This window comes from Coturnix japonica, chromosome Z (genome assembly GCF_054131305.1).
Source record: "Coturnix japonica strain WE chromosome Z, WE-NBRP24, whole genome shotgun sequence".
Lineage (NCBI taxonomy): Eukaryota > Metazoa > Chordata > Aves > Galliformes > Phasianidae > Coturnix > Coturnix japonica.
The window spans coordinates 51,485,449-51,506,171 of NC_140702.1; the positions used below are offsets into that span (position 1 = coordinate 51,485,449).

At 39.6% G+C, this 20,723-nt stretch overlaps 2 protein-coding genes across 7 annotated transcripts in view; one reads left to right on the forward strand and one right to left on the reverse strand.

Moving 5' to 3' along the window:
- Positions 1-20,723, forward strand: part of IQGAP2 (IQ motif containing GTPase activating protein 2) — a 114,871-nt gene that overhangs the window by 69,250 nt on the left and 24,898 nt on the right. The window contains exons 8-16 of one of the 6 annotated variants that reach the window (XM_015848845.3): positions 212-390; positions 976-1,063; positions 1,628-1,791; positions 2,300-2,387; positions 4,736-4,899; positions 5,409-5,569; positions 8,326-8,450; positions 9,938-10,101; positions 18,138-18,228. In XM_015848845.3, the coding sequence (XP_015704331.2) occupies positions 212-390; positions 976-1,063; positions 1,628-1,791; positions 2,300-2,387; positions 4,736-4,899; positions 5,409-5,569; positions 8,326-8,450; positions 9,938-10,101; positions 18,138-18,228 (1,224 nt within the window). Of the gene's footprint in view, positions 1-211; positions 391-975; positions 1,064-1,627; positions 1,792-2,299; positions 2,388-4,735; positions 4,900-5,408; positions 5,570-8,325; positions 8,451-9,937; positions 10,102-18,137; positions 18,229-20,723 lie in introns of those variants that run through there. The other 5 variants (XM_015848846.3, XM_015848847.3, XM_085529519.1 and 2 more) reach the window with 5 other exon arrangements.
- On the reverse strand, positions 11,930-16,171 carry F2RL2 (coagulation factor II thrombin receptor like 2). Its single transcript, XM_015848850.3, has 2 exons — positions 15,791-16,171; positions 11,930-14,075 (listed from the first exon to the last, which is right to left on the reverse strand). The coding sequence occupies exons 1-2, from the start codon at positions 15,843-15,845 to the stop codon at positions 12,994-12,996; spliced, it is 1,137 nt and encodes a 378-aa protein (XP_015704336.2). The 5' UTR covers positions 15,846-16,171; the 3' UTR covers positions 11,930-12,993.

Below are 20,723 nucleotides of genomic sequence, written 5' to 3' on the forward strand. Positions count from 1 at the left end.
TACTTCTGTATCTAATGGAGGTATTTCATTGTCTTGCTACAAAAGCTAAGTGAATTCTGGTTAATTAGTGATTTCCCACCATTACTGAAGGGATTTGTATTTCTGTTGTCAACAGCATGTTATCAGTTTATTCCTTTAAAAATGAAGACCAAGGTCAAGGAATGATTTGAATGTTCTAATTGCTTCCTAAAATCTTGGTTTATACTTCTAGTGCATGCTGCAGTGATAGCAATTAACGAAGCTATTGAGAAGGGAATAGCTGAGCAAACCCTTGCAACTCTGAGGAACCCAAACGCAATGTTGCTAAATGTGGATGAGGAACTTGCACAGGATTATCAGAATGAGCTCTTTGATGCTAAAAGGAGAAAACAATCAAGTGCAAGACTTAAGGTATTGGTATTTTATTAGACCTCACGATGTATATACTCCTTTTTGCTTTTCATGCTGTTCACCTGTGAAAAACAAGCTAAATTAGTTTTAAAAATTGATTTTAAAAATTAAAAAAGACATGGACTAGGGTAAGTAATGGTGATCTAACAAGCAGGCAATTTGGCCAAAGGATAAAACACTGAAAATCTTAAAAAATAAAATTTAAAAAAATCATCTGTTTTCCTCTATCACTTAAGAAAAAACAAAACTAAACCAATTTTAAAAACAAAGAAGTGATGCCTTTTTGGGGCATAAAATGTAATCTCTTCCACAGATCTTCAGTGTGAATGTATTTGCTTTGTTTTCACTTGACAGCTACTGTTCTTGACTGCTGCAAAGTGTTGTGCTGTATTTATATGGGTACTTTTCAGAAAACATTTTCAATATTGCGCAATCACGTATCATAATATGCAGATACATGTGGCTACCAAATTCCTTCACAAGTACATTCAGCAAATATTTCAGCTGACGCACTTTTAATGGCTCCTGCTAATGGCTGTTCTCCCACAGAATTTTTCTTGATTACTAACAGTCTTGTTTTCTTAGAATGGCACAATCTCTGAAGAGGAGAGAGATGTCTATGAGGAGCTGCTGACACAAGCTGAGATTCAAGGCAACATCAATAAGATCAACAGTAAGCCATTCAGGATGCTTACAGGAGTGTGCATGTTCTACCAGATTCCAGCTGAATGTCACTTGAACCCACAGGAACAAACAATAATGCTGTGGAAACCTATAAAACATACAAAATATATTGTCTGTCTGATAGGTTTTTCTTCCTGCTGCTTCTCTACTAATCATTTGGGGGCTAATGTCTGTTTGTTTGTGAGTATTGCTACAAGGATTCCTGAGTTCAGAATCTAATCATTTTTGCCTGCTTTGTTTCTTCACGTTTGAGATCCTTCCATGTGCAGTTTACTGTAAATTTTGACCCCCTCTTCTATATAGATCCAAAATATGTTCATAACCTGTTAGTTAGCAGTCGTTAAATTGCTCCCACATGGGCCCATACAGAGCCAGAAACTTATTTTTTTCTAGTAGGATTCGTTTTTGACAATATAGTCTTGCTGTTTTTTACTAAAACTGAGATGCTGACAGCCATGGGCTTTTTTTTTTCTTTTTTTTTTTTTTTAATTTTTTTTTTTCTTTTGGCAATAAGTGTGTATTTGCTGTTTTATAAGCATTGTTTTCATTTCAGTTCACATAGCTTTAGTCCAAGTGAATGAGGCTATTGACCGGCAAGATGAAATGGCACTGATGGCAGGTTTGAACCATCCTGCTTTGAGCCTACTTGAAGTTCTGCCACAAAATTCCTCTTGGTACCTGTTGCAATTGTGTGATTCTAAAGAACAGAAAATGCAGGTAATTGAGTAGAATGGCTACTAAGCATCAGTTTTACTTTTTGATCTTTTTTAGAAGCTGGCAGAAGCCAGAGAGTAATTGCCCAACTCTGCTTCCAGCATCACTTAAGAAAGAGCTTTATCGAGGTTTTACAATAACTACTGTACTAATCAATACCAAAGTAGATGCATTTGCTCCTAAGAGCACAGCGCACTTTTAAGTATTTACTAAGAAATCAGAAAAATATTTGAGATGTGGCATGAAAGCCCCAGTAATGCTTGTTATAATTAATCTTTTAAGCTTGAATACAACACAAGATAAGACTGAGCAACTAACAAGTAAAAGCTCTGGTGGAACTGAATTTCAGGGAGAAAATCACAGGGAAAAACTAACGTTATGTGTACTGTGATATTTGTATTGCCTATTTAAAAAATACATATTCAAATCCTAGTGTGCCATTGAGGGTTTTTATCCCTTTTCTCCCAACACACTTACAAGCATAATCAAATCTTTTTTTTCCTGATGTTAGATAGCAGGGGTTCCAAATATGCTCGACAAAAGTGAAATACAGAAAGAAGTTAGTGTTGCCAATGCGGAAGCTGAGGCTCACAAGCTTAGTGAGTAACTGTTTTAATACTCATTTTTTAGCATCGCCATTTAATTACTTTAAGACGATTAATTCAATCCACAATTCTTTGCAGGTAGACCCAGTTTTTAATCTGAAACCATGTGCATTTTGTTTTGTAACTGTTCTGAGTCACAATTGCCAAGTCACCAATCTGTGCTACATCGGATATATTCTTTTTACCTGAGGTAGCTAACATCTTTATTTGAATAACTTAAGCTACTGGTAAAAAAAAAAAAACATTGGCTGAATACAACCTGAATACAGTGCATGGCTTGATGGCTTGAATAGCATTAATCCTCACATGGGTGTGATGACCATCATTGTAGTATTAAAATAGAACAATCAAGTAGAAGAATATTTTCCAATCATGCTGAAGAAAATTATTCTCAATTTTAGATGCACATATCTGATCTGTTCTTAGACTGAGAATGTCACAGTAGAAAGGTTAAGAGAGATACAGTTTTTAAAAATATAGTTAAGGGGGATCTAAATTTGCAGTGCATGTACTGTTTTGTTTCACTGGAAACTTCTTTGCTAGGAGATTCAGCTTTGTTAAACTGCTGTCATTTCGTGCTACATCTGAGCATGGCTTAGTGGCTGTTTTCTGTATTTCCAGTGCTTTGAATCCAGGCTAATTGCTTTTGTAATGCAACTTGAAGGTGGTATAGTGAGGTCAACCTAAGGCAGAAGTGCAGCTTGACTTATTAGCTTGAATGTTAGCCTGCCTTTGATTGGTTAGGCATGGTGAGCAGTGCTCCGCTCTTTAAAGGGTGCTCCTTTGCAAGGGAAGTTAGAAGGAAAATTGTGAGTTGTGGAAAGCAGTTACAGTGACTTTGAGAGCAACTCATTTATCATGTTTAGTTTCAAAAGGAGGTGGGGGAGAATATGAACATTTTAGTCTGTGTTTTGCAGTCTGCATGCTTAGTTCCTGAATTAGGAGCGGACAGTTACTGACTACAGAGCTAGTCTTAGTTCAGTTGTGGACTCTAAGTCTTCTCTGAGTCTTCTCCTCTTTCATCTTTTCTCTAAAGAAGCATGCGTGCATGCAGTAGCTTTGAGAGCCTTTGCTGCCTCTAACCACGGCTGAAGCCAAAAAGGGGCCTTTGAGAATAACAAGATCCTGTCCAACCATGCTTCAGAGCAATTGAAATGAAAGGCGAAGAGCTTGTCTAGGTGGGACTGCTTACTTAGAGGTTTCCAAAGTCTTAATCCTTGTTAAGACCTAAGTGTTGCTGCATGCATGAAATGTGAATGGTATCTGCTGGACAAGCACTCTTGTATGGACTCGAGCAGTCAGCAGTGACTAAAAGCATTCCCTGGGTAAGAGGGTAAAAAAAAAATAGATAAGGTAGAGGAAATGGGAATTATTTTGCTGATGGAAATGACATTTACATAATTGTCATTCTTTACTCTGCCATATGCACTCTAACCTTTAAGGTTGTTTCCCTTTGCGCAAGGCTGAGGTGGTACCTTGTGCAATATCTCCCAGGGTGTGTTCTGGCCTGAGTTTCCTCAGAATTGGCTCTTCCTGGTGTGCAATTACAGGCACTGACTAAGCTGGGGGTGTTGCCAGGTTGCTGTGGGTGCCCAGGTCGGAAGTGTTTTTCTGCTGATGTTCAAACGTCCTGAAGTATATTCAACCAAGCAGAAGCTGTTCAGGGATTTATGTCTGCATTCTCTCTGGTGGTTTGTTTGACATAAAATGTGAGCTGTAGACTGTTTCTGGATGGTAGTACTTGTGAAGAATGACTTTCCAGATTTCAATGGACTAGGGATGGCACACATGCCTAGAAGTTGTTTTATGTGTTCTTTCCCCCTCACTGTAGCCAGCTAAAAGCCCACTGTCAGCGTTATTCAGCAGATTTCTTCCAGGCCTCCTGAAGTGGAGTCAGAACTGCCATCGTTGCAGGACAGGCTTGTTCTGGATGTCTGAGTTAGGTTCTGCGAAAAGGAGGAGGTGAGGGAGGAGGTAGTACACTAGGAAGCAAGTGTTTGTACTGAGGTGGGACTGCAGTAATTGAGATGACATATTGAGCAGTGCAGAGAGACATGCCATCCTTCTCAGGACAGGTGAGATTCCTGGTTTGGACTAAAGGTATCATAGAGGATCCCTAATATTTAAAAATCCAGAAGATTTTTATAGTCCTCCATTCAATTATTTGCTGAAATTTTTTGAATAGACACATTTTGCAAAATTCAGTGGTTTATCTTAATCTGAGACTTTTCTCCAGTGACAGAAAATGATTTTCTTTGGATAACCTAACTGTCATCTACCTGGCATAGAAAGCAAGTGGCGTATGGAAATTAATAGGTTTTTCTTTCCCTGCTGTTCTCTAGAACTTATAGCAGTTGACAATATCAATACTGCAATTCGTAACTGTGATCCTAGTAAAACACTGATTGCACTGATGAAACCGGAGGCGCAGCTGCCTGTTGTTCACTCATTTGCTGCTGCTGTCTATCAGACTGAGCTGTTCAACCTCCAGCAACAGAACGCTGTGGTAAGAGTGAAATGCTTGTGACCTGCCTCTGATATTACGTACCCAAGCTGTGGAACAGCATAAACATAGCATGTTGTCATGTAAAGTCAGACTTAATTCTCTCTTTGTGGTGTTTCATGTATTGCATGACTGTTTTCAATCGAATTGGCAATATTGAATCACAAAAGTCATTTCTTGACACACTTTGCTCTGGCTGAGCTGCTGTGTTGCAACAAATGGACTTTTTTAATTGTTGCATGCTTACTGAGGACTAACTCTGTACACAGCATAGAAAAATAACCCCTCCTATGGCAGTATGGGACTGTGGGGCAAAGGGCCCAAAGGATATGTAGCAAACAGTGAGCTCTCTCAGTGGTGTGTTAATGTGACGTGACTGTGACCAGGATATATGTCTTAGTACTTCAGTCCTAAATAAAGTCCACCTCACTGATGGTATCTGGGCTGTCTAACTCAGATTCATTACACTGCTTATTTAGCTTCCTCACTTGAGGTACATTATTATCCTACAGAATTACCTGGCACACGATGAACTGTCTGTTGCAGTAGAAATGTTGTCAGCTGTTGTGTTGCTAAACCAGGCCTTGGAAAACAAGGACATCCAAATGATAAGGAATCACCTCAGAAATCCATGCATTGGCTTCAGTAATCTGGAAGAGGAAAACTTTCAACGGTAAAAGTTCATTTTGTCTTGTCTAGAGGAAACTTGGCAAGCTCTGCAGAAGGATAAGTAGGCATTTCACTAGGTGGGCTGTCTGCGCTGTGACTATGAAGCTGTAAAGGCTGCAAGATAATTATCTCTGTAATATGTTAATAGGACAAAACACAACAAATACCAAGCTGCTTGAGTGTCCCTAAGTGGAAGCAGTCACACTGTCAAATATTTGAGAGCAAGAGCTTATGCAAGGTGAAGGGAAGTTATTTTCAGAAAGCAAACATTAAGACCTGAGAAGAATTTCTGTGGAGACTAGCATAGAAACCAACCGTAGCTGGAAACTGTTAATCAGTTACCTATTCACAGTACTGGTGGAGGATCTTTGGAATGTGATAATATGCTTGATACCTAAAGGTCAAGGAGACCCCTTGGACCCAGGCTAACTCTGTTTTTGTTGTTTTGTTTTTTTTTTTTCACTCAAAATCTGCAAGGATCTCAAAAATGTAGTGCAGTCCTGCTTGCTAAAAAGCTGAGTATGTTACTGTGGCACACATGCATGTTCAGAGCTAGGATGTATCCTGCACTTAGCTGCCAGCTGCTTGCACTGCCACATGTCTGACTTGTCAGAGCCATGAGCTGCTGCTGTGCTCCTTTGCTTATCTGCAAAAGAAAATTAGCAGGCAGCTCTAGGGCCTGTGCAGGACCTGAGGCCCCCACCTGTGGGCAGGTTCTTACCACCTGTGTGTGGGTGGTGGAAACCCACCACCAGTGTCATTAGACCAAAGGGACAGCAGTGACCTGGTCACTGAAGGTCTTCACAAGGGTTCGTGAATGTGAAAGTCAGGGTAGGAATAATAGGCTAGTTTGTGGGGTTGAGGGAGGGAAAGATCTGTGGTGACTTCGAGAAATGGCAGAATGCTGTGAGGTGGAGCAAGATTTATGTTCCATTTGGGTTCTGCTTATGTCAGGAATACCTGTGGGAGAGAAAATATAAAAATGGGCCCCAAAGCATTCAGACAGTGATTTTAACTGATGGCACTATGGCCTATTAAAGTTGTCAGTCAGTACAAATGGAAGACTAGGAATTAATTAGATTGAGGAATAAAATAAAGCTACAGTGACATTGTATAAATCTGGGCTGCAGGAAGACTTAACGGCACAGTGTCAAAAGGGGTTAAGTAGAGCTAGAGAAATTTCTGTGAGGGAAATACTCAGTGGCTTTCTACTGGAAGACACACACTTGTTAAGGAAATGCCTTTCCTAGGACATGAATCTTCAGTGGAAATACAGAACAGACCTGCAAAATTGCACATGTTGTGGGAAAAGTTAATAGTAGGAATTGCTAGGTTATCACTAATTCAGTTATTTTCTTACGATAACTGAAGTGAGGGAAAAAGTATGGAAATTAGGACATACAAAGTTTAGTACTTAACTGAGGAACCACCTTCTTACAAAAGATTTAATAAGTGGAACTTATTACTAAGCACTTAATAAGATTTCAAAATAGAGTGAATAAATCAATGGATTGCAGAGCTTTTCACAACTGTTAAACATGGACATTCATCCTCCCACTTGGAATCCCTTAAATGTAGTCTGCTGAATGCTTAGAAAACACATCAGAGCAGGAAATAGTTCTTATCTATTTTTCTAGCAGCCACTCATTTCAGGATACAGATGAAAATAGGGGATGTGTGTTTTGCCTGACTCATGGTGGTAGCTGAGTATTTTAATCAGGAGTATTAGAATTATTTAACTTGCATGTGTAAGTGCTGTGAAGGTTTCCAGCACAACTTGGTTTGTGATCCTTCTACAAATCGCTGACTCAAGCGACAAAGCTTGCGCTTGGAGGACATTGATTTGGGTGTAGAGGAACATTATTCATGTCTTCTCTCTTCCTATGGCCCATCATCCTCTACATGCAAGATGCAAAGTTTTCTTCTGAGCAGGAGGGGCTGCTACCTAATATTACGAGGTCTCACATTCTGCTTTTTTACTTAGTGTAGCCAGAAGTTGGCAACAGTTTCTTCCAAACTCATCTGCAATACTATGCTGTAAAGGACCTGCCCAGCTTTGCCAGTTTCCCTTAGGGGCAAAATGAGGACTGAAGCAAGCTTCTGCTCCTGATGATTCCTATCAGAGAGGATCTAGAATAGTTCAGGGCAGATGGTGAAGAAAAAAGACATCATATTTTGCTATAGTTTTCTGTCTAGGAAGAGTTAAGGGGAAAAAAAAAAAAAAAGTCATTTTAAAATCACCTATGAGGAGAAATATTTGAGATTTTTTTTCTAAGAGCTGTAGTGCTCACCATGCACTGTATCCCTGCCTCTGTAACAGAACTTGGGTGGGCCACCAGTATATACACCGTGGTTTATTTTTCCTCGTTAGGGTACTGAAAAATTTCAATTTTTCTAGGAGCTAAATACAATTGATAACATGAAATCATAATGGACTGTGGCAGTCCCTGAGAGTACTGATATCTCCTGCTTAAGATAGTATCTGGGGGAGAGGCAGCCACTTCCTGAAATGATTTCATCACCACTTTGCCAAGAAGAATGCTTAGAATTAACATGTTGGGTCAGTTTTTCACATCCCAAAATATGTGTGTGACCAAGAAAGCACCTTGCATGTTTCTGTAATTTCTGGCAGGAGATGAGTTGGTCTGATAATCATTCATTGGAAAAGTCATTAAATGATGGATGATACATCTGACTAATTCTTAATGGCAATTTACCTTGTGTATGAAATACACTTATGTATTTTATATCTTCTTATAGTTATGCTGATACACTATTGTCTATTAAGTCAGAGGCTTCATCTCAAGGCCAAGATTATTTAAGCTGGAATGATATCCAGAACTGCATTGACATGGTTAATATGCAAATTCAAGAAGAAAATGAAAGTAAGTAATTCTTCCTATACATTGGCAACAGAGATGGTAATCTGGTCCTCAGGGCACACATTTCTGTGCTAAATGGCCTTATACAGACTCTGATCAGTAGAGAAAGCTGTTAAATAATTTTGAATACCTGTTGATCTTCAAATCCACTTGAAGTATTTCTGGTTATGTTGCATCTGGCTCAGATACATCCTAGGATGCCTACCATCTGCAGCATTACAAATGCTGTGGTTCAGGATGCTTGTCAGTATAGATCAGTATTTGAACTGGATGGTATTACTGCAGGGATTTTGCAGAAATTGGAAGCCAAAAGTGTATTGGGGGATAGGGTCAGAAAATAGGTTACACCCCATGTAAAACAATGTTTGGTTAAGTGATTTCCAAGCCCTTGTTTTTCTCCAGAGTTTGTGGAAACTGCAGAAGTGCAACAGTCTGCCCTGATCTCCTTTCGTGTAATTTGAAATTCCTATCTGAAAGAAAAGTTTGTTGTGTACACTCTAATATAAATCGTTTTGGAGAGTATTTATTTCACTTAAGTGCGACTGTATATCCCAGTCTGGGATATAAGTGTTTTTTTCAGTGGGCAAAATTACTTTTTGTGACTCTCTGCTTCACTGGAGTCATGAATAGGTGAAGAAGGCCTTGAGAAAGATGTTTCTACATTAGCAGTCAGTCTTTAATGCTGAGAATTCTTTGCAATGTAATTCCAGTGGAACAGTCTCTCACAGGTCATGAGGAACCCTTGGCCAGTGCCCTTGTGGGGCAGCTTGACTTTTGGGCAAAATCTCCTTACTCAGAGCATCTCCACGCTGTTTTGGAGAGGGAATATATTATCACTGTAAATGAGAACAGTCTTGACACCTGAAGAAAATGAGTCAGAGGTTTTATTAAGTACATTGTGTGATGTGGCTGTAGTCAGTGTCCACAGGTCTAAACAAAATCAAGCTGATCTCATAAGGTCAGCGTTGTCAGTTTGACTGGGGGGGGTGAACTTTAAAGAAATTAGGTTAAGGTTCAACATAATGTTGTAACTCGTAGGTCAGTATGTACATAACCTCTGAAATTAGTGTTTCAAGAGGTCTAATTCCCAATCACTTAACAAGTCTTGAGTCTGTACACTGGCACATCCAGCCAGTGCATTGGTACACACATAGATAACAGTGTCCAGTATTTCTTTAAGCTTCTCAGAGCTCTTTGTGCCCTGCTGAGTAAAGTCAATTTTCCATTTTATTTTTTTATTTCTTGGTAATGGTAGAATGTTCTGTGGATAGACAAGTTCAGTGGAGTGAATAAGTGTGGCAGAAAGGAAATCTGTAGAAGTCAATATCTTCACACAAATAACTGAAGAAAATAAATCAGTTGCTGTTGCTGCTTCTGCTTCTTTTTACTTGATTTTTCTTTTCTATGTGTTACTGCTTTGTTTGTATCTGTTATGTGATAAGCTGTATCTCACTGACAACTACGCTCGTAATAAAATTTCTGTTTCATAGGAATTATTGCAATTGACCACATTAATGAAGCAATAGACCAAGGAAATGCTGAAAAAACTCTAGAAGCTCTACTGATGCCCACAGCCAAGCTGCAAAATGTGAGACCAGAAAATGCAAAGCATTACCAGGATGTTCTTCACCATGCCAAAACACAGAAACGCAAGGTTAGAGCTGTTGCCTTCTGTCAGAAATGGAATGCCAATTCTTTTTATTTACATGTGTTCTTGTCCTGTTCCTGCAGCGTTTGGATTAGTTGTATGAATGATTGTAAATAAGCCAGAGACAAGAAACATGCACTGAGCACTTTTCTTCTATAGTTTATTCTGAGAGTCACAGGACATTAATTATCAATTAATTAACAGTAAGATTCATTCTGTATCTGTTATGTATTTGTGTAAGAATCTAGTTATTAGAGATAATTAGGCAGGTAGTTATAATATAGATGGGAATTGAGGTTTCTGCTTGAAAAGTACTCAGTCATGCTGAGGAGAGTATGTTCTCTGGGAGCTGTTTTGCTGAGGAACCTCAGTTGCTGAAATCTGACAGTCTGTAGTAGTGGTGTTTCTCTTCTGCCCTTGTTGTGCAACAACATGCCTGCCATCTTGTACATGCCTTCAGCTTCAGCCGATCTCAGCAGGATGCTGGTATCCACTTCCTCAAAAGCAGTGCCCTGGTTGTCATCACAGCTTAGGGAAGTATAAACACAGATCAGCCTAACAATTTGCAGGATTTGACTGAAGGGATCATTAGCTAAAGCTCATAGTCCAGCCCATAAAATATTCCCAGTGTTTCAAGAAGATGCCTAAAATTCACGTAATATATTCCTAACATCAGCTGGAAAAAATCCATGCACAATGGCTTGTAGAAACACCTCCCAGCTATTTTGCCACCTTACCTGCAGTACCTGCTATGAAAATTTGTGTTTCTGTCATCCACTGGCAGAGCTCTTGAACTGGGTGTTGCAGTCTTGCTTGGGTTCTCTTATAACGTCAGGTTTCACGGATCATCTGATGCTGAAAACTCTCCTCCCTTGATGTGTGCTGGTTGTTTTCTTTATAGTCCTTTGACAAATACTTAAAACATCAGTTTTTATATGCAGCAATTTATTTTAAATAAACCAAACAACTCTGTTTAGGGAGAGAGTAAGGCTCTGTACTGTGTATGTTCCTAAAATAAATATTCAGACACATTAATTGAAGTTATTTCTCTAACTGCTGAATAGGAATATGGATATCACTTTCCTTAAGATACGATTTAGACTGAACTTCAAAAATAATCAAAACAGAATTGCAAAGGCTGTGCAATAAACTCCAGTCTTTATCAGCCCTTTGCTTTTTTTATCCCTGTTTATAATGCAGATTGGTCTTTAACTGTGTTTAACATGTTTTAAGAGTGAGCCATGGCATAAGGGAGTACTTGATTTATAATAGTCAGATAGAGTTGACTGTGAACTTCCTGTATTCCAGTGTCTGGAAAACAGATGGATCGAAACTGCTGGCCTGTTCTGACCATGCGTTTGTCACGTACCCCTGGCTGAAGTGGCCTCATCTGTGCAGAATCTGGTTCCTATAGCAGTTAGATGACACCTACTTGCTCATCATCAGAAAATACAAACATGGAATTCATTTATTCCTATAACTTTGTACGATTGCTTCTAACAGTTCTCATAGCCATTTCAAATCAAGTGTGTTCAAGTCTCATTGAAAAGAAACCCTGTGTTTAGGAAGTGTTCTGGGTGCCTGAAATGTTGAACAACTGTGCCATACTTTGATGTGCTTCCTGCATTGTGTGGTAGACACATGGGCTTTACAATTAAGCTGGATTTTTGTTGTTTGCAATAAGTGGTTAACATCTGGATTATTTAAAAGCTATAGTTAAATGGTGTTCTTGTGCATGTTGAGGGAATGACACAATTTAAAATAAATTAGGAGTCAGGAGAAATTGAACAGGTAGAGCCTCACCAGACTGCAGATTACTTGGAGGCACTTCCCATTTTCCAATGCAAGTGACTTTATTTTTAAGTTTCTCATAATACTATTATCAAGTGCTTTGCATTTGTTTCACACAGTTAGTTACAAATGTCCATTAATCACTGAGCTTATTTGTAAGATCTTATACTCTGCATCTGTAGGTCTTGAGCTAATATAAATGTGAAGATAACCATTTACTTTCCTAACATGGACAATTAATCTCATCTTGCTTCAGTTCTTGTAACACTAATTATTTCCTGTGAGGATGTGGAAATATAGAGGATGCTACAAAATAGCTTTCCTGTTTTGCTTACCAAGCAAGAAGAAAGCATGTCTGGATTCACAGTGATAAGGCTTAGCTTCCAGCAGTCCTTGTGGGTTGTAGGAGTGCAGGTGCTGACACAGTGGAAGAACAAGTCTCCAGAGTAAAGCTGGTTAAGCAGCCTCAAAGGAGATGCTTCCTTGGAAGCATGTCAAGTTCTGCTTTTAAGGCTGCAGATGTAGATGTACTTCCAACCTAATGGGACTGCAACTCTTTATTTCTAATATCCAGAGCAGAATTTGCTCTTGGCTGTGTGCCATAATGTTTCTCCATTGCTCTGTAGCCCATGAACACCTAGTGCTTTTGCTCATTCCCATTCCCACTGTATCAAAACCTCATATTCACATTAATCCTGCAATGATTGTGGGCACAAAGAACATATAAAGTGTTCCAAGTTAGGAATGGGCTTTAAAAGTGCTGTTCAGTTATGGATTCCTCTCTTATTCAGAATCTGTGGTGACTAATATTATAGTGTTTTCTCTGTGGCCATGAATTTGATCTTCTCAGAGGGAAGTTCTCAGCTGCTTCCCTGAATCTCAGTAGATTCACCAGACATCATGCCACACACAACAAAATTATCAAGCTGGAGAAGTATATTTGAGGATGCTTCGTGTGTGGTGTTTGGGAGAAGTAAATTTCACTGAGATCATGATTTAACAACCTTAGAATTTTTTTAGATTTAATTGTCAAATTTGGGGTTTATTGCTACCTGGGTTAGTACTACATAAAGTCATAATTCCAATAATATAAATATAGAATAAAGTTCATGTTTCTCTGGATATTTTAACCATTGTTAGATATATATTGGATTGACTTCGTATTTTTGACATTAGAAAATAAAGGAAAGGATCAAGACAGCTGTTTAAGCTGCTAAGGCATAAAGCTATTAGATAAAAAGAATACAAATTATCTGTGTTGTAGTAGTAATAGTTGATATGATGAATAATAAGAATAATATTGCTTGGTACAAAGCAAATAGCAAAGATGGTAAGGATCAAAAGACTGACTTTCACATACCAGAACCACTCGTGAGTCTTGAGTGTTCGTATAATTGAAACATAGCAGAAAATGATGATTGCAAGAGGCATTAAGAATCCAAAGATAGCTAAAGAAACATAGTAGTAGAACTGGAAAGAAGATATGCTTTCACAGGCGCTATGCACATCATGGCAGGTGTAAATGCCCAGTTGCTTCACATAATAGCTTTGCTGCATTATGCAGAGTGGGAGCATGTACAAAAAGACGATGGTCCACACAGTGGCACAGACAGCAATGGCATAGGTGCGTTTTGGCAGGCTCTTGTAGGTGAAAGGGTGAACGATGGCCACGTAGCGACTGACACTGATGCATGTGAGCAGCAGAATGGAGCAGTACATGTTGCCATAAAATACCACTGTTGTAGTTCGACACATAATTTCTCCAAAAATCCAGTTGTTCTTGTTGATATGGTATGCTATTTTGAATGGCAGCATGATGCAGAAGAGCAGATCCGAAACAGCCAAGTTTGTGTAGAGTATGGCAGTGCACACAGACCGGATCCTGAAGAGCAGCATCCACAAGATGATAGCGTTAGATGGTACACCCAGTAAAACAGCGCTGAGGTAGACAGTGGGTATTAGCTTGGTGCTCAGAGAACTAGTCAGGTATTCCAACGTGGTGTTGTTCACTTCTGTTAAAGTGGAGTCATTGTACTTCTTCACAGAGCTTTTGTTTTCCTTGGTATGGATTGTCTTTGTCTCCCCTTCTATAACATGAGGTGGGATGTAATCATAGTCTCTTTGTGAAATTCCACGGAAAGTCTTGATAAGAGACACAGTTTTAATTGCAGAATCATTCAGCGAAGACTCTAAAGTTCAAAACAAGAAAAAAAGTTAAAACAGTTAAAATAGGTGAACTAATGGGTTGGGAATATAATTTGCCTTCAAGTGAAAAAGCAACCTGTGTTTATAAAGTTTGGTGGTGCTCCCCGTTGCTTGGCTGTTCAACTGCTCTTGAACAATCTTTATTTATTTGTAATTTCGAACCCAACTTTGAAAATTCATTGTGAATGTAATGCTAAATTGACTTTTCCTGCTCATGAGGTGCTTTCAGTCATCCTTATCAAAGTTGTCCAACACCAGTTTAAAGGTTACCTTGTAGGTAAGCTTTTGCAAGGTGGTAGCAGTATTGGTTATTTGTTATATAAGAAGCAAATTTGGTCTAGACTTGGTAAGAATTTCCAAGCAAACGGCAGTGCTGTCCTTGTAACTTAGTGAATGAAATACGTGACTGGAGAAGATGGAAAGAGCACAGGCTGGAAATTTCAAATTTGAAAATAATTCTAAAAATAATTTTGGTCTCGCATACCAAATTAAGGTTACGTTCCTGTATTGGATTCTGACTAAGGCAAAACTAAGACCTTTCAGCACCTTGTACGTGAGGAATGATGGTCCCAAAACCTGAATGCAAACATTTACACTGATGTTAGATCAAGCTCACTGGAAGGTGAATAAAATTTCTCATGCACCAGGAATATGTTTTGAATCAGTAAATATCAGTGACTTGTGAGCAAAGCCAGTGATGCTGGTTAACTTCTACTGATGCCTGCTCGTCAGTGCTTGTTGGAGAGCTTTGTAAAGGCATCTACGTTTCCTACTGAAGTATGAATGTGTTTCACACGTAGTCTGAAAATATTTTATTTTGCAGAATAACTGTTGTAGAATCAACAGCTGCATGAAGAATTCTTGCATTAAAAAAAGAAAGGAAAAAGAAAAAAAGAAAAAAAGAAAAAAAAAAAAAGCCTTGGCTGTGTTTAATGCCAGAAGGCTTCACGCAAGGCACAGAGCATGGATCTTGAAACTGAAATTTGGAAGCAAACTGAAATTTGAATGAAAACTTGGGGGTGCTTCCAGCTTGAAACAAAACACGGAAAATAGCTTTATTCAGACTCATTGCTGTGAATCTGGCAGTTTTTTGGTAGAGCTTTTAGAAGTCATAATTAGTACACCTCCATCCCTTTTAGTAATCTTTGGGGTGATTAATCAAAAAATAATTTCAGATGCCATTTAAAAGTTAGGTGCAAGTATGCATATCTGTTTTTATACAAAATGTAGTTTTAAAAATATCTTCATTTGGAAGCAGCTGTTGTTTCAGTGAATTAAAAAGCAACTAGACTTACTGTTCAGTTATTTCAGTGATATTTTTTTTGTCACAACAATTCTCAGAAAATTTCCTTCTAATAACGTGGTCTGAGGCTGCAGTTCTGTTGAACGTTTCAAAGTGGAAGGAACAAGACTGTACAGGTTAAAGAGTATCATCTCACTACAGAAACATGAGATATGTTTTTCAGGACGGAAAGAATGATCCCTTAGGTAAAAACCCCTTACTGAAAATGACTGGGAAAGAGGAAGGTAGTCCAAGGTATCACTGAAATGGAATGAAGTTCTGCCTAAAGTGAAACTTGCTGGAGTATAGCAAAATGCAACGGTGTGTGCGCAGCCCATTAAAGCCAGTAAAGCACCAGTGTTATCAGAAAGCAAATGTTATTGTCTAAAGTAGAAAGCTGATACAGAAAGGACTGACCTGTTGTAAGAGTTGATGTTAGAGAGAGCAGTCCAGTGAAAACCAGAATCTTCATTGTAGTTTTCTAAATCCAGATACCAAAAAAAAAAAAAAAAAAAAAAAAAAAGGCAGCGCAGTTCTAGTTCATCCCAGAGGCGGGGGGGATTTTCTTCCCTCTGTAAGGCACTAAGGCACAATTGATCTGTCCTCCAGAAGCATCCTGTAGGCATGAGATTTATGGCAAGGAGCTAGTTTGTTCTTTGTCTACTACAGCAAGAGGGTGTGACGTATCCAAATATGCACACATGACTCAGTTTCAGCCTCTGCCCAACACAGAGATTAAATTGCTTTACAGCAGCAGTTTAACTCCTAATTTACCACAGCCCTGAAGGTGATGGCAGTGGAGGGAAAGGGAAGTTCAGCTGGAATTTCTATGTACAAGTGTTTGGGGAAAAAGGTACCTTCTGGAAAACTGTTTACTAAAGGCTCAGACGTCACACCCCTGGACTAGAAATTCTGTACTGCTGAACTCTGTATGCTTCCTGGGGAGAGGCCAGAAGTGGGGAAGAGTGTGGTGATCGTGGTTTAGAAAATGCAGAGGCGAAAGTAAACCTCAGGGATACACATATGCCTTAAGACAGTGTTGCTGTGCTTCAGTTCCTCTGCATCCACCTAACAGCCAGCTGTGTCTGCATCCCAGCCCAGCTGTTTGCTCTATTCAGGACATTTTACCCCCTTTTGCAGCCTCTCATAATTTTACCTCATTTGCTGTTCCGTTGATCCCTTCCTGTTCCTCTGCCTGTGTGGGTGTTTTCTGTTGTTTTTTTAAATTCACTTCCATACTCCCCTCCCACCACTCCCACCTAAGCCAAGAAACAGTGGCTTTCTTCCAGCAGACAAAATTATTGTGAGTTCTGGTCTAGCTTCCAAGCTAGTGGCAAGGCTCAGTATAAACAGGGCTTGGCTCCAGAACAAAATCTGTATCTGTTTTTCTATTTAATGTGCTGAAACTGAACACCAGATAAGAAATTCTTCTCAGTTTCGCAATTCATTGCTATAAATTCAGCCATAGTTTGGGAATTGAGTAAATGCACACTCAAAAATTAACTCCAGCTTTCTACTACGCCTGTGTGCATCCACTGTCATGCTATTGCCTAATACTACTTGACTTTATTTAGATATTTTAGTATATGTTTACACAGAGGATTGAAACAGAGGTGTTTTTGTGCCATTTTTTACCCTATTTTCTTTGCAATTTCTATGGATAATATATTTCTTGGATTTTTGACCTAGAGTTGGTCTGTATGACAGCAATATCCACTGTGAATATGGTTCCAGGAGCTGTTTGACTTTTTCTCGCTTTTATTTTCCAATATATTTATGTATGCGTGTATATGTTCCTATATTTTGTTTGAACCAGTACATTGCTGTTTCTGTCATCATCAGACTCTTTTAGGTCTCTCACACTTACTGCATCTGTGGACAGAACCTGGTGCAGCCCAGAGCTTCATGGGGTCCCACCTGTGCATCCCTTGTGCTGGCAGTTTTTGTTGCAAACTTGTACCTATGGCTGTTTAAGCTGTTAATGCCTGCATTCTTCCAGACGTAATTCTGTTCATTGTAGTCATAAGGTGGAAGTAGCAGAAGGATAAGGGTTATCTTGTAGGAAGCACCCTCTCTTGTAGTTTGCGTATGTTCAAGAGGTGTCTGGATGAGGAGCTACAAGATATGGTTTAGTGGTTTGCTGTAGCTATGGTAATGGGAGAGGGCGATCTCTAGGACTAGATGATCTTGTAGGTCCGGTCCTTTCCAACCTTATGGTTCTATGGAGTCATCATGCAGGGTCAGCTTGTAGAAAGTGAGACCTCCTGTGCCACTCAGCTCCTGAAACCTTTGCCATCCAAGCTAAACCTGCGCTGGCTTTTAATGCCAGCTTTTGCCAGCATTTTCTTATGTAGCCTGTACTCACACACTCTTCTCGAACAATAGATTTAGAAAGAGAATCAAATTCCTCTGTGCTGCTGATGCTCCTATCACAGGGCAGGCTGATATTTGCATTTATTTAATGCTTCAGTTACTTTGCTTATGGGTTACGGAAATGGAGATATTTCCATCTCTGTTTAAAATTTCTATTCATCTTGCAGGATGGAGTCTTCTATGTGTGAAAGCTTTGAAAACTTCTGTTTGAGCAGCATTTTAATCTACTTAGCAATGGAATATGAGCTTGTTTTGCTATTCATTTTAAGTGGTCCAATTACATTTAGTGCTTGAGGGCTTTGCGAGGGGAGTTTGTGTGTTAGCTCTATCAGTATGTTCAAATACTATTTTATATTCATTTTTGTAAGGCTTTTCTCTATCCATTTTCCAGGAAACCCAAGATGAATCAGCTGTTCTGTGGCTGGATGAAATACAAAAGGGAATCAGTGATGCCAATAACAATATGAAAGAGGCTGCAATCTGTAAGCATTAAGCTTTATCTGTATTGTTCTTGTTCTTGGTCTTGAAAAACTGAAGTTGATGATTTTTTTTTTTCTGCTTCAGGGAAGTGTGGCAACCTTCTAAATACAGTGAAAGAAACAAATGAATATTCTTTGTCTTACTGAATTTAGGATGATTTATGTCTGCAGGGTTATTGCTGGCTTCATCTGTGGTTACTCAGGTTAATGGGTCCAACATTTCCATTGTCAGTGTGCTTTCATGTAACTGTTAGAACAGAAGGAAATGAAGACGGGTGATGTGTTCAAGAGTTTATTTTGCTTCTATAAGACTAAAGTCTTGTTGTATGTTGAAATATTTCAGAATTTGATCTAAAAACTTATTTCTATATGATGCCTTTTATTAAGTTTTTTTATTTATATAGATGCCATTCAGAGGGACCTTGACAGGCTGGAAAGCTGGGCTCGGGTGAACCTAATGAGGTTCAACACGGCAAAGTGCAAGGTTTTGCACTTGGGCCGGAAGAACCCCAGGCACCTATACAGGCTGGGAGGAGTTGTCCTTGAGAGCAGCTCGGCTGAAAAAGACCTAGGGGTCCTGATAGATGAGAAACTTAACATGAGCCAGCAGTGCGCTCTGGCAGCCCGGAAAGCAAATGGGATCCTGGGCTCCATCAGGAGAGGGGTGGTCAGCAGGGATAGGGAGGTGATCGTCCCTCTCTACTCTGCTCTTGTGAGGCCCCATCTGGAGTACTGTGTCCAGGTGTGGAGCCCTCAGTACAAAAAAGATATGGAGATTTTGGAAAGGGTCCAGAGGAGGGCCACAGAGATGATCAGGGGGCTGGAGCACCTCCCCTATGAGGATAGGCTGAGGGAGTTGGGTTTGTTCAGCCTGGAGAAGAGAAGGTTGCGGGGTGACCTCATTGCAGCCTTTCAGTACCTGAAGGGAACTTACTCCCAGGAGGGGAGTAAACTCTTCGAAAGGGCTGATAATAGCAGGACTAGGGGAAATGGTTTTAAGTTGAAGGAGGGAAGATTTAGGTTGGATGTTAGGGGAAAGTTCTTTACTAGAAGGGTGGTTAGGTCCTGGAACAGGCTGCCCAGTGAGGTTGTGGATGCCCCATCCTTGGAGGTGTTCAAGACCAGGTTGGACGGGGCCCTGGGCAACCTGATCTAGTAAATGTGTATGTTTGGTGGCCCTGCTAGGCAGGGGGGTTGGAACTACATGATCCTTGAGGTCCCTTCCAACCCGGATAATTCTGTGATTCTGTGATTCTGTGAAGTGCTAACAAATAAAGATTAGGAACACATACTTCAAAACACTTTAAATGAAAATATGTTTAAAAGTACTTAAATACATACACTTTAAAATACCTAACAAGTATCTAAAAGGAATAAAAAAGAGCACTCAGGCTTTTTGGAGTTGCGTATGTTCTTCCAGTCTCTGAAAAGGAGGAAATGTGTAGGAAAAAATGTTGAGGTGCATTCTGTCAGCGCATTGTATACAAGATGAACTGAATGCCTTCTGCAAGTATAATATAACTAATTTTGGTAAAGTAGCTGTAGTGCATAATTACTTTGGGCTGGCATAGATCTGATGAAGTTTCAAGCTTGCGATTCAGGGCTGGGCCACCTCCTGCTTGAATTGGATCCAGTGGGAGATGGAATGAGACTGCACCACCTTCTTTTGCACCCCGAGATGTTAAGTACATCTGCTGTATTCAGCCTTTATTAATGCAGTGCTGTCATTTGTTTACTTTTAGGCAGGCAGGCTGTGTCAGTATTAGTGCTTTGAAAGTTGTGGGTGGAACAAAGCAAGCATGGCCAGCTATTACAGCATTGAACCTCCTATCTGCTATAGAAACAGGCAATGTAATGTAATGTTACTATTTTTGATCCGCTGTCCTAATTCAAGCAGTAAGATGTACTGAGGACACTTAACATCAGTTACACATCTAATAAAAGCATCTGGATTGTGTTTGCTGGGACAGGGTCTGATGCAGGGTCTTTGGTAGAGTTGATACCCACTTTTTCCACAAAAGAAGGTTCCTTTCAATGCTACCCAGAGGCGTGAGAAAGCTTGAGGAAACATCTGGGCACAAGGAAGGGAAGGAAATGCATAGCATATAAACAGATGTGAGCTAAAGAATGACTTGAAAACATGCCTGTTTGTGTCTACTGCTGTAAGAACATTACGAATAGATCACATAAATTGCATACAGAAATCGGTGTGGCATTATCTGTATATCAGTGCCATGTGATATTGCAAATAATAGCCATGGCTCAGCTACCAGTTGTTGCAGTGAAGTTTTCCTGTGTGTAATCCATGCCAGTTTTCATGGTAAATACATAACTTTTGGTAATCTAGTATGATCAGTAGAACTGTTTTAACAAGTCCATGTTGGAAAGAAGTACTAGAATCCTGTGCTCTGCCTTCCAGGCTGAAATGAAGCAGTGTCTGAATAGCACATTCGTCAGAAGTGCTCTAGGATTTTGAAACTAAAAACTGAGATTTCCCC

Bases quoted from the DNA above. Each gene is read 5' to 3' on its own strand.
- F2RL2 (XM_015848850.3), bottom strand. From the start codon at position 15,845: ATGAAGATTCTGGTTTTCACTGGACTGCTCTCTCTAACATCAACTCTT. The intron at 14,076-15,790 runs GTCAGTCCTTTC...TTTGAACTTTAG, and splicing joins AACATCAACTCTTACAACAG to AGTCTTCGCTGAATGATTCT.